At 39.1% G+C, this 12357-nt stretch overlaps 2 protein-coding genes across 2 annotated transcripts; both read right to left on the bottom strand.

The window, feature by feature from the left end:
* Nucleotides 1–2690: 2690 nt before the first annotated feature.
* Nucleotides 2691–6344, bottom strand: LOC144657980 (aggrecan core protein-like). Its single transcript, XM_078518312.1, has 4 exons — nt 6044–6344; nt 3852–4117; nt 3274–3391; nt 2691–3127 (listed from the first exon to the last, which is right to left on the bottom strand). The coding sequence occupies exons 1-4, from the start codon at nt 6111–6113 to the stop codon at nt 2691–2693; spliced, it is 891 nt and encodes a 296-aa protein (XP_078374438.1). The 5' UTR covers nt 6114–6344.
* A 697-nt stretch (nt 6345–7041) lies between these two features.
* On the bottom strand, nt 7042–10325 carry LOC144658301 (uncharacterized). Its single transcript, XM_078518711.1, has 3 exons — nt 10017–10325; nt 8480–8618; nt 7042–7639 (listed from the first exon to the last, which is right to left on the bottom strand). The coding sequence occupies exons 1-3, from the start codon at nt 10323–10325 to the stop codon at nt 7200–7202; spliced, it is 888 nt and encodes a 295-aa protein (XP_078374837.1). The 3' UTR covers nt 7042–7199.
* Nucleotides 10326–12357: the final 2032 nt, after the last annotated feature.

Consider the following 12357-nt stretch of genomic DNA (forward strand, 5'->3'; position numbering starts at 1 on the left):
GTTGTACCGTTGAAGTGAACGAATAATCGGATAATAAAAAAAAGTTCTTCGTTTTTACTGAAAGAAAATTAGCTGGAAACAAATCGATAACTTTTAAGGGTAAAAAATCGTCAGCTCGTTTCATACCAGTAAGCTGTGATAAAATTAACAATTTGTTGCTTTCTGCACGACATGGAAAGTGTTAAAGATTGTAACTAAACGCTCGTGTTTTTTTTTTAGAGTAGTTGATTATAATCAAAAATTAAAAAACGTAAAATCGTGGCATAATTTCACTTACCTGCATTCACCGTAGCAATCAAGAGAAACAGCACATATGTCTTTAACTTTGACATTGTCCCCCGAAATAACCTTTGGCATTGAAGCTTTTCATGGACCGGACAAGTAGACAGGATCAAGTCATTTAAAGACATGAATACAATTGATGATGTTTTTGTTAATGAGAAGATCAATAGGTTTTGCCACCTACAGTTGTCACCTGTCAAATGTTAAGAAAAAATTAAGAACCTCACGCAACTTGCCCGAAACAACTTCAAACGTTATTAAAGCTAGTTAGCACCTATTAAGTGACTGTATGATTCCACATTCCGAATCCAATTAGGTGATAGTAAACTGGGGATTTTTTTTTTCGAAATATGAAATAAATTAGAAGGTTTTATGTTTGTGTCCTATTTTGTCTTGCTTTGCTTTGTTTTGTTTTGCGTCGCCAGCCGTTTGGCTAGTGACACAACCAGGTTAGTGACGTAACGAGGCGTTTGAAAACCTAACTATAAATGGGTCAAATTCCTGCTGTTCGATTGTGTACTTAACAATGACAAAGGGAAATATAACAACGCTGGACGACTTTCGAGAAAGAAGAAAACGTGATAAAGATAGAATGTCTGGGGTTATTGGCGAAAGCAGATTGGCTGACCTTGAAAGTCGTTGCACGGTGATTTTGCTGCAACTGAGTAAACGGTCAGCTGATCGAGCTAGAGTTACAGTCGAGATTTTGTTTTCATCCGCCTGAATAGAAATGTTCTTGTTTAGCATTTATAATTAAGCAGCCTAAAGTGAAAGTTTTTAAAAAAGGTGAAACTGTCATTCAGAATATCCTTTAGATCAACAATAACTGAATCAAAGGTTTTAAATGAATTCAAATGTTTAAGCAGATAATTGTCTAAAAAGCATGATGTTTTAAGGTTTCTCTGCCTGTTCAAATGAATAGAATTCTGAATATAACAGAGAGCGAAACAAAGGTGAAAAATATCGAAGTTTCGAGGAGATTTTCTCCAAAATACAAAACATAGGCAAACACAGCAAGATAACCTTTCTTTATGTTTATTTTAACCCTTTTATTAATTATTATTTAAATCTTTTACCTTGGTGTTAAATTAAAATGAATAAATAAAACAAGAGTATTCTTACAAGCAAGATACATACTCATGAGTAAGGAATTTTCTTAAAGAGATCCGATGTTGAAATATTGCTTATTCATTTGGTTAAATTCTCAGATCGCCCAAGTGCTTTATTATGACTTTCAACTTGAAAACCTATCTCGTTCAACACTGCTGTGGCTTGTTTTGTAACGCTTTTTTATTCCCCTCTATTGATAACCCACCGATATCCACCACTTACCACCCGACACTGAGGTGAATAGTTGTTTTAGTATATATGAAAACAGTGAGATAATATAACTCAGAAAGGATAACTTCTAATTTATTTATTTCTGTTAACCATTACAGTTTTTGCACGCGAGTTGCTAGTAGGTGAATAACAAAGGATATCCCATGTTTGAGTAGCCAATCAACGCGCGCCAACAACGCTATCCACTGTTTTAGTATAAACTTAATTAATGGTTATATCTATTGGTAATGACTGCAATGTTAGCAATCTTACATATCAACGCTGTTGTCACGGCAACGTCCAAAAACGTGAGTAAAAAGTTGCCATATCAAAATGTCCCTGAAAGATGAATAAACTATTTTAAAAGCACTTTCAGAATCCCAGTGTAAAATTGCTTAGTTTCGGAAAAAAGGCTCAAAGGGACCATGGCACGGCAATTTTGCGGTTTTTTGTACTAAACTTTTTTGAAATAAGTGGTAGGCAACTTTGACCCATGAAAAACATTGTCATTGAACATTCAACAGAAGACATAACCTTTATTTGGGGATATAAATCAAACTTCGATTCGGCTATAAATATCGATTTTTTGAAGGCGCGCGGAAACAACTTGAAAACGTTGGCTACCGTTTTCAAATCGCAATCCATTTCCATCCGAGCCATCCGCAGCCAAACGTGCCTTTAAACGGTTTTAGTGCTCTAAAATAGCAATTGTCAATAAAAAAGGACCATTAGTTTTAGGTTCCCTACGACACAAGTATAAATTTAAAATATAAATTGAAATATAAAATCTGTTAAAATCCGTGACATAATCTCTTTTAGGTGGTGGTTGTGACAAAAACGTATTTAAAATTACAGACATAAGCTTATTTTAACCAGAGGGTGTCTATATTAGTGTAATAAAAAGACAAGTGGGTAAATGCGGCGATAAACTTATTAAATAATTAAAAAAATAAAAATGAAAAATAAGTTGTGAACCAGCAGGTGTATTAAGGATATCAAGCCTTGTAAGGATGGCATTGTACTCCAGTACAGAATCCTTTCCTTGCAGCACCTATTTAAGAGACGATATCCCCTCATACACCTTTTACTTAAGGAGAAAACTTCTCACAAATATACCCAAGTGAGTAATCACATTTGAAATCATTCCACTCGCCATCAATATAACCATCAAAGTAATAGCTTCCCATCCGAAAAGACCCCTTCACTATATGACCACAATTCTGATTACCACTCAGGTCGTTAGGATTATTACGTCCCCAGTTGGCGTAGTTTGCCAGTAAGCTGCCATTTGTCCACATCCACTTGCCTTCCTCATCCTGGTCACTCAGTCCGATCCAGTACGTCACTGTAGATGCCGTGAGGAAGGTCCTTGTCAGGAAGTCGTTCTCCTCTGCTGATTCGATCTTTACCAGTTCTGCTCCAAGGCTCTTGCACTTTGCTGCTGCGTTGTTCCAGGTCTCTTTTGGCTCAGTGATTAACTTGTAACATGAACCACAAACAAGGGACCCTCTGCCGGGAATGAAGTCTAAAGGAAGAAAGAAGACGTCACATCTTCGTCACCTTATCTCAACACTTTGGTTGAATAACTTTTTCAGAGTATTTTTTTCGTAATGTGACTTTAAGAGTGAAAAAGGAAACACATTTTAATTTTTCTAAAAGAATAAAAAATACCTTCATTACACTGCTCCCCTCTATACCCATCACGGCAGTCGCATCTAAAGCCTTTGTCAGTGAACCCAACTTGGCATATAGCGTACTTCCCAGGACAAGGGTTGCCATGACAAAAATTCTAAATTAAAACAAAACAGAGAAAAAGATATTTCAAATAAGGCTATGGACCCCTTTTCCTAAAGTTTTAATTTTTTTTTTCACAACCATGCTATGGCATCAGTTTTTAACAAAATTTAAAGCATTGTCACTCCGGACTGGCAAGTCTTTAGAGGGATATATAACATGTCTCATCACATTTCGAAAGTGATTTCTAAATTTCAACTTGAAAATATATAGCGTCTTGGTAAATTTACGTTTTGGAGATAGTTAGAATTCAACGTTTAGTTTTATGTCGTCGTCGTTGTTGCTGTTGTTGTCTCAGATACCATTTTTCGTTTTGCAGTTCAAGATATCGTGTATGCCCGTTGCTGCCGTTTGCCTACTACACTTGCTTCCAAGCGGCAAAGTTTGGGTTCATGCATGAAAAGATAGCCCGAAATCATATCAAGAGATACAAACTCAACCCCAGCTGATCATACCTCAACAGCATGGTAAGTGTAACGCTGTCTCTCCACCAAGCCAAGGTGAGATGGACTTTCATCCGAGTCATCGTTCAACTCACAAATCTGCGTTATTTCGTCAAATGGTCCCACGTTGATGGATTTACAATTTGGATCCAAATAGCACTTCACTCGGCAGCTCCCATAATCGGGCACTATTTCGGTTCTTATCACATGACCTTCGAGTGCTTTGTCTGATACCGGTTCCTTAAACATTAAGACGCGGTCGTATTCCGCCGTGAGCACTGTAGAAAAAAATGTGTATATATGGTATCACATTCTGTTAAAGTTTTTTAATTTTCTAACTTTTCACGTTTTGGAGTAGTTAGTAAGCAATATAAAATCTACTCAAACGTCTCTTTTAATCAATAAAGCCAACTACATGCTTGCTTTGCTAAACCGGTTATGATTCGCTTCTCTTCTGTCTTGTCTAGATCGTATCTCTTGTGCCTTAGGTGGCCAGAGTCGCAATGCCCGCTGACCACGCCAACCGAAATCTGCACCGGATCACAGAACATGAGTGACGATCGTTAAGCACGAGAGACTGGACCCGAGGCGACCACACTCGGGGTGCACCTGAAACTGCCATCGAGGGATCGAGCACGATGATGGTGGGCGAAGTGTAGAGGCCACAAAGACCGCTATTAGAGTGCTAACGGTCAAAAATATGTTCTTGACATTGTAGTTGCATGGCAACGAATTGACGTTACAGTGACTCAATATGTTATAGTAAAACTACAAGGATGTAAAGTATACTAAAACAGGTGAGCAGCAGAATGCAAAGAGGGAATTCTAAACTATCACGAGCCACCTTAAGTAGGACGGTCTCTTCTTACAGTTGCCACCCAACGCAGCTTTGGCTTCAATAAAATGGAATTCGATCATTTTCGTTTATTCCCAACCATTGGGTTTATAACGGGAAAACTAGGAACATCCTTTTAGAGCGTATAATTAAATGTTAAAGCAGTTTTAAAAGTTTCAAATTTCGATATTTGGTAGCCAAAAATGATAATCTAATGTCCTTCAAGTAATCTTTTAAGTGCTATCCTCTAAAAAAAGTGAATTAACGTGGCTCTAGCAAAGACGATTATTCTCGATATTTGCATCAGCCGAAAAATAAATAACTGAAAGCGTTTCTTAAATGTTGATTGTATTCCTTATATTTTAACCACGCATAACGCATATGCAAAGGAAGGTTAACATTATCTAGCACCATCTGTATTATATTTACGACAACATTAACGACTGGCTTACCCAGATGTATATAAAGCCTCCTTGTGGTGTACGGAGCAAAAATGGTACTTTTGTTAAAAACATGCAGTCCCAAGTGTAAGTAAAGTAGGCAAAAATAATTTTCAATGACAATTGGCCAAAAGAAAGAACAAGAAGAAACGTTGGTTTGCTGCCTACTCCAAAATTTTCGACGTGCTAAAGAACAAAGAACAACGACAAAGCAACTACGGGTGTTTTCTTTGATATCATTGTTTTATCACCCATAGCTTTGTTATGCACTACTTTCGAGAATAAATTTATAAATTCTCGGTTCGTTCATGTTTACATAGTTTATTATCATTTTTCAAGTTAAAATGGCTTAGCAATTTGAAATTAGTCAGTATCGTTTTTATCGTCGTCTATAAAACACATTTGTCGGTACGCAAACGATCTCGAATTTGATCAGCTGGTGCTGTTAAGTTTATAATTCATAATTAATTAGCTTCTTTGCAGAATAAAATATTACCCTTTTTTACAAAAAAGATAACTTATCATACATGTACGAAATAAAATGTCTGAATATTATCACAATTTATCCAGTATTTGACTTAAATCAATACCATTTGTTGACAAGTGCTCAGTTTAACGTCTAAAACAAGGCATGTGATATAACATTTAATTGCATTGGTAAGTAATTAAAACTTTTTTTGAAAAGCTTCCCTAATTTTACCTGTTCAGAAATTGTAAAAAACGGTTACACTTGTTTAAGTTAGCTCGCATTATTGGTTTTTAGCGAGCCCGAGTTTTCTTTAGTGAAATTTATTAATCTATTAATCTAAAGCTTTTCAAAACCAAGTCGTAAATATGTGTTTATTGGGTGTCTAATTTAATATTTTCGGCTATGAACAACATTGTAAATTTTCTTAACTTGAGTGTGTCAAATTAAGATCATAACTTACCACGATACCCCAGGAAACTCAACCCTAGAGTTATCCAAGCGGGAAATGTTAACGCCTTGAAAAGGGCCATGCTGAAATGCCACTCTCTTAGTTATGCTCTTACTGTAAACAGACGTGTTTTATCTTTAAATATTGCCCGTTGTGCCGGTTTTTAAATAAAACATCTGATGAATCATTTATAATTGCACTTCTAAATTCATGATTGGTTGACTGTCTCGGGCTATTTGCGAATATTATGCCCTCATAAATGGAAACAATAATCCTCCAATCAAATGCTCGCATTAGGGAAACTGGACTTCACAATACTTTTACCATATATATATATGACTGGATTTATCAAAACAAGGCTAATGAAATTTTCACCGTTTTTAGCGCAAATCGCTGTCAACGCGTTTTTTTCTCCAAAGTAGATGATACAAAAACTTAAGTGAATGTCAGTCTTTTTTTCTCTCCTCCTCTCTCTTATCTACCTTTCAGCGCTGTTCATTTTTTTCTTTCTCGGCATGTCTAAGCCATATCGCAGTGTAACGAACGTGGTCAAAAACAAGACATTCAGGTCACTTTGGTTGACCACGTTTTCTGCTGTCATATGTGACATTCACTGGTAACATATAGGTGGATTTAGGAAACGTGGTCAACGAATAGTGACCTGAGTGTTTTTGACCACGTTGGTCACACTGCGATAGAAAGAAAAACATGAACAACAGCGCTGAAAGATAAAGATAAGAGAGAGGAGGAGAGAAAAAAAGACTGACATTCACTTTAGTGTTTATATCGTCTACTCACGTGCACTTCTGCAAATATATAATTCTAACACAAACGAACTGTTGCAGTGCGCGGTTGCCTTAAAAGTAAAAGCCCAAAGTCTGTGAGTTTAAACGGTACTTTCGCTACTTCACACTAGGCCTTAACAAGAAGATTATTATAACAGCAAACAAAAATCAATTTTAAACAAGCATTATCGAGCATATGTAGATAAATTGCTGTCTAGCGTACAAGGACCTCTCAATGGGCTTTATTAAGCGTCCAGGGTTTAATAGTCGGCTGACAAAATAGCAATTTTACTTAAGCCGTGAAAGTATGGCCTTTAAAGGTTTAAGGTTAACTGTCGTTAGACACATCGTTAGAATGCTTATCCACCCAACCCCCTTATATCTTAAGGATATATCTTCTCGCAAATATATCCCAGCTCAAAATCGCATTCTAAATCATTCCACTCTCCATGAAAACCATAAAATGTATGGTGCCCTATTTCAAAGTCTCCAATCGACATGTGGCCACAGTTTTGATTTCCGCCATAGTTGTTGGGATTGTTATTTCCCCAGTTGGTGTAGTTTGCCAGTAAGCTGCCATCCGTCCACATCCACTTGCCTTCCTCCACCTGGTCACTCAGTCCAATCCAGTAAGTCACTCCGAATGATCCGGCAGATAAAGCGAAGAAGGTGCTTTTAAGAAATTTATTCTCGACTGCTGATTCGATTTTTACCAGTTCCGCTCCAAGACTTCTGCACCTTGCTTGTGCGTTGCTCCAGGTCTCACGCACAGTGAACAGTAAGTAGCTAGAGCCGCATAGCGCCTCTATACCTGGAATAAAGTCTTAAACAAAAAGGAATGAGATTCAGTTAAATTGGTCAAAAGTCTCTGAGTTCTGCTAATGAATATAATTAATAATAGAGCCTTTGCCGGCTAATATATTTCTGCCATTCTAACTGGATAAAAGAAATTTAAGGCTTGAAACTTGTTTGTGACTGCCAAACCGTACCGAAGTCAACGCAGAACGCTCAAAATTTAGGATTGAAATAACAATTAAAAAGTTTCCCGAGAGGGCACTCCATACTCGTTTCGTTGCAAATTCATAAAAAAAATAATAATAAAAAAATCTGTAATAAAAATTCTGTTCAAGAGCTGTTGCTTATGTTCAACGTAATATTATTGGTTAGTTTACAGAAAAGGTCCCCAACCTTTGTTTTCTAGTAACTTTTTGACTGGCTAATTTTGTTCCGAGTGACCCGGTTCGATGCATAGATGCATTGAATCATATTCTAGACAGCAGCAGAATGGGTTTTTTATATTTCCATTTTGATGACAATAGCGCCCTTCGTTTTTGAGATAAAGTTTTTCATATATTTTGTGACAAACTAAATTAACATGACTCCCAGATGTTACAAATATATATTATAGTACTATTGTTCTATTCATGGTGAGTATTTTCCAAGGCGACGTCGAGTTAGAGATACGCCAAAATTCAGTCCTATTTTTAAAATTCGGGGAAAACTTGTGTCACTTTTTTGGACCGTTAATTTGTGTACCAATGCGAGGTCGGCGCTTGTTGAATAACTTCTTTAAAAAACTTGGTTACTTTGAAGGTATCTTTAATATGTGAAATCTGACTGATCTAAACAATATTTTTCCAAGAGAGGATATTTTTCACAATACCTCGACAACCATAGAGCTCCACACGCATTGATATGTGATTGTGCCAAGCCACTGGTCGAAAACGGATGTAGCGTGCTGTGATTGGAGGACTGAGTCCATGATAAACCACAGAGTCTCTGTCTGCGTTCCCGTTAAAGACCTAAATCAGAACGATAATAGGATGTTAGAAAGCTATCATTATTTTTTATTTGTACTGCCTTGAATTTCACGATTTTCCATAGCTCTGAAAATTACTATTATCCATAACTCTGAAATTACTTATTATCATATTGACTATTATGACAATGTCTTGAAAATTAATTATAAACATTTTAAGTTTCCTCTGGTCTGAATAGGGTTTACCACTGAACCCATTGTGGCTATTCCAAGTACTTTATCTCCTGCAGCAAGACAAACGAATACAAAACAACAAAGCGTCTTGAGATTGGACTTCTTTTACGCTGACTTACACTGGTGTGATGTATAAATAGGCTCAAGCACAGAAGAACAGTACAGGTTTACGGTAAGGTTAATTCGCTCTACTTTTTTTATTTATTTATTTTTTATTGAGATAATTGAAAACACGCCTTACTTACAATAATATAAATGCACTTACAATAACAGCTAGCACATTACTTACAATACTTCTTACATGTAAACACTAATAATGACAACACTAATACACAATAGCCGGATTTTTTTTTTTTTTACTTTTTATAATACTTGTAATAATACGAGAGGAAAGAAGAAAACAAAAACTACACTAGTAGCGCAAAAAAAGGTCTACAACTATACACTCAAATATATAGCTAGCAGCTGGCTTCGGGTAACAGCAAAAGAGATTATATGTTTTCACTGCTACAAAGGGTGGTCCACTTGTTCCTATGTTTATTAAAATTACAGTTTCTGATAGCAATCTCTCTTTCTGATTGAATTTTACTTTTAAGCAAACAAAGAAAGACCTCAAACATTGGATTTTCTGACTTGATTTTTGAAAGGTAAATGTGATATTTGCCTATTAAAAAGAAGTGGTTTAGTGCATAAAAACTAGAAGATCCTGGTTTATAGCCATAAAGAATTTCAATAGGTTTTGGATTTATGTTTTCAAAGCGTTTTACGTTCCACCATTGGATTGCCATTATCCAAAATTGTTTCACGTAAGGACAATCGCAAAACATGTGCTCTAGTGTTAATTCGCTCTACAGCTACCCTTGTAAATGATCCGAGGTGAAATAAAGGTGATGTGATGTGATGTGATGGATGTGATGTGATGTGATGTGATGTGGTGTGTGTGTGTGTGTTGTTGTTGTATGTATGTATGTATGTATGTATGTATTATGTATATGATATATATATTATTATGTAGAGGATGTGATGTGATGTGATGTGATGTGATGTGATGTGATGTGATGTGATGTGATGTGATGTGATGTGATGTGATGTGATGTGATGTGATGTGATGTGATGTGATGTGATGTGATGTGATGTTGACATCCCGGAAAATCGAAGTCATTTCAAGAAACAATTTCGAAAAAATCATTTAATCTCTGCTTTTCACCTTGTTTACGTTTTGTCCATGTTCCCTGTAATACTGGAAATCCACTCCATTGTCACCGTACTGCAGATTGTATAAAGTTACCCACTGACTGTATGCATTTCGTCCTTGCGTTGCTACTCCTGTCACCCGAGTGAACCCACTTCCCAAGTCAACTTGCAGCCATTGATTTACGTCGTTGTTGCCAGCTGACCAAGCTCCTTGTTTAACTCCCGATTGTTGAAAGTGAAGTCTGCCCTGGACTGCGGCATAATTATTACTCCAATGTGAGGAGGCAGTGATTTCTTTGTCAAATATTGAACCGCTTTCCATTCCAAGAGGATCGTCACATCCTAAACGTTTGAAGGAATCGATGCAGATTTAGCTCCAAAATAAGTATTACTGACAAATGCAATACGTCCACGTGCACTTCAAATGCGGGTAAAGTCTTACTTACAGCTTAGCGCCGGGTGGCGACAATGCACAGACAGAAATTGGACCGCCACGCGCAGAGCAGCCCCTCGCCACGGGGAGGAGAGACGGAGTCTGGGCAGACCGGCGACGCAAGAGGAACCGGAACTGCGAGGAAGTAGTGCGCGAGGAGAACGACGGAAACAGAGAGGGGGACCCAACGGGAGTGTGAGGGGGAGGAAACAGAAGCAGGGAGGGAGAGGACCGCAGACACAGTGGCGAGTGCCGTCCGCCGCGCGCGCCACTCGCCAGGACAGAGACACCTGCCAACGGTCGGACAGAGAATGGGGCGGCGACACCGAACGGAGAGAGGTCCGAAGTCGTCATCGGGACCATAGAGAGCCGAGAGACAGACCGCGCAGACGCCACACCAGCGCCACCAGAGATACCACCAGAGAAGCGAGGACGCCGAGAAATGAGCGAAGCGACGGAGCGGGGAAGCCCGGGAGGGGCGGCCGCGGGGGGAAGGAGAGACGCGGTCGGGAGGGGAGAGGGGGAAAGAAAGCGCTGTCGTGGAACTAGGAGACAGGGGCGATGCGAGGACGGGAGAGGGGGACGGCGAGGCACGACGGGAAAGGAGTGGGGAGAGGACGCACAGCAGGAGGACCGTAGGTGGACACGGAGGGGGTGGGCGGAGAGTGGGGCAACCGGAGGTCGACGGCGCCTGCCCCCGACCCATGAGTCCGCGGGAGAGGCGCTGTACCCACTGAGTGAGCGAGAGAGCGGACGACCGCGAAGATGAACAGTCGGAGGGGGAGGGGGCGGGGGCGCGCGAGCGGCCTGACATGACGTCACCACACCGAAGCGGAAGGGCGGGGAGCGGGAACAGCCGAGACGGGGCGGAACCAAAATCTGATACGATGCATAAGAGAACGAAAACCACAAAAAACCTGTAGGCTATATAGACACTTTAAGTATACTGGTAGATAGACTTGCACCAAGTCGCCCTTTCTTTAGGCGAGCGAAGGGAGCCGAAAAGCGTCGCAGAGCGACGAGTGATTGCGAGTGACGAAGTCGCGAGAGGGCGATTTACCTCGCTTGAAGGATTACGCGACATATATACCTTAACCGCGCGTCGAAGGAATTTGTGAAATATTTGAAAATCTTACCATTTGACATTTGCAATTTTATAAAAACGGTAAAGCTCATTCCAATCCTGGGATCGGTCGCACTCCTTGGTCGGTTTCTAAGCCATGAAGCGATTTTATACTGATTGGGGATAGCCATCGCGAGAGGCACGTGCCTGTCGTGAACAAAAACACAGCAGAAGGGTCTCGGCTTGGCTCGAGGCCCGATTCCTCGATCCAAATTCCAACGCACTAACCATTCAACCACCACTACAACTTCCAAAATTCGTCTTAATATAAAAAGCATTTGTCCAAATTGCAAACCTAAACCTTAGTCGACGCCCACGTTATTTATTCTAAAAATATTATTTAAATAGTAATTTATTTACAATTTACATAGAGTCTACAACGCACATAATTTCACGAACAAAATTTAACATGCAACATTGAAAATAGCATATAGGGGCTGGGAGAGACCACGATTGAGTTTTTTTGCAATTGGATGATGTTGCGAACCATATCAGATGCTTCTCTTGTGCCGGCTTTATCCGTAATACGGCTAAGAGCCATTTTAATCTATATAATTATGTGTTATGTAAAATAGCTGCAAAAATACCTTTATCCTGTTCGGCCATAAAACCCTCGCGGCAGGCACATCTGAAGCCATTGGTGGTGAATCCTATTTGGCAAACGGCATACTTTCCAGGACATGGGTTACCGTAGCAGAAATTCTGAATGTAAAATTGGCACGTTTTAAAATGAACCTACCCTTGATATTTGCAGGTAAAACAATTAGATGTTACTTATGTATAAAGTTATTCCTGCCT

The sequence above is a fragment of the Oculina patagonica genome, chromosome 6 (genome assembly GCF_052425735.1).
Source record: "Oculina patagonica isolate OP01 chromosome 6, crgOcupat, whole genome shotgun sequence".
NCBI lineage: Eukaryota > Metazoa > Cnidaria > Anthozoa > Scleractinia > Oculinidae > Oculina > Oculina patagonica.

Bases quoted from the DNA above. Each gene is read 5' to 3' on its own strand.
- LOC144657980 (XM_078518312.1), bottom strand. From the start codon at position 6,113: ATGGCCCTTTTCAAGGCGTTAACATTTCCCGCTTGGATAACTCTAGGG. The intron at 4,118-6,043 runs GTAAGTTATGAT...TTTTTTCTACAG, and splicing joins GAGTTTCCTGGGGTATCGTG to TGCTCACGGCGGAATACGAC. The intron at 3,128-3,273 runs GTATTTTTTATT...TTCTTCCTTTAG, and splicing joins AGGGGAGCAGTGTAATGAAG to ACTTCATTCCCGGCAGAGGG.
- LOC144658301 (XM_078518711.1), bottom strand. From the start codon at position 10,325: ATGGAAAGCGGTTCAATATTTGACAAAGAAATCACTGCCTCCTCACAT. The intron at 8,619-10,016 runs GTGAAAAGCAGA...GTTCTGATTTAG, and splicing joins ATGGACAAAACGTAAACAAG to GTCTTTAACGGGAACGCAGA. The intron at 7,640-8,479 runs GTATTGTGAAAA...TTTTTGTTTAAG, and splicing joins GGAGCTCTATGGTTGTCGAG to ACTTTATTCCAGGTATAGAG.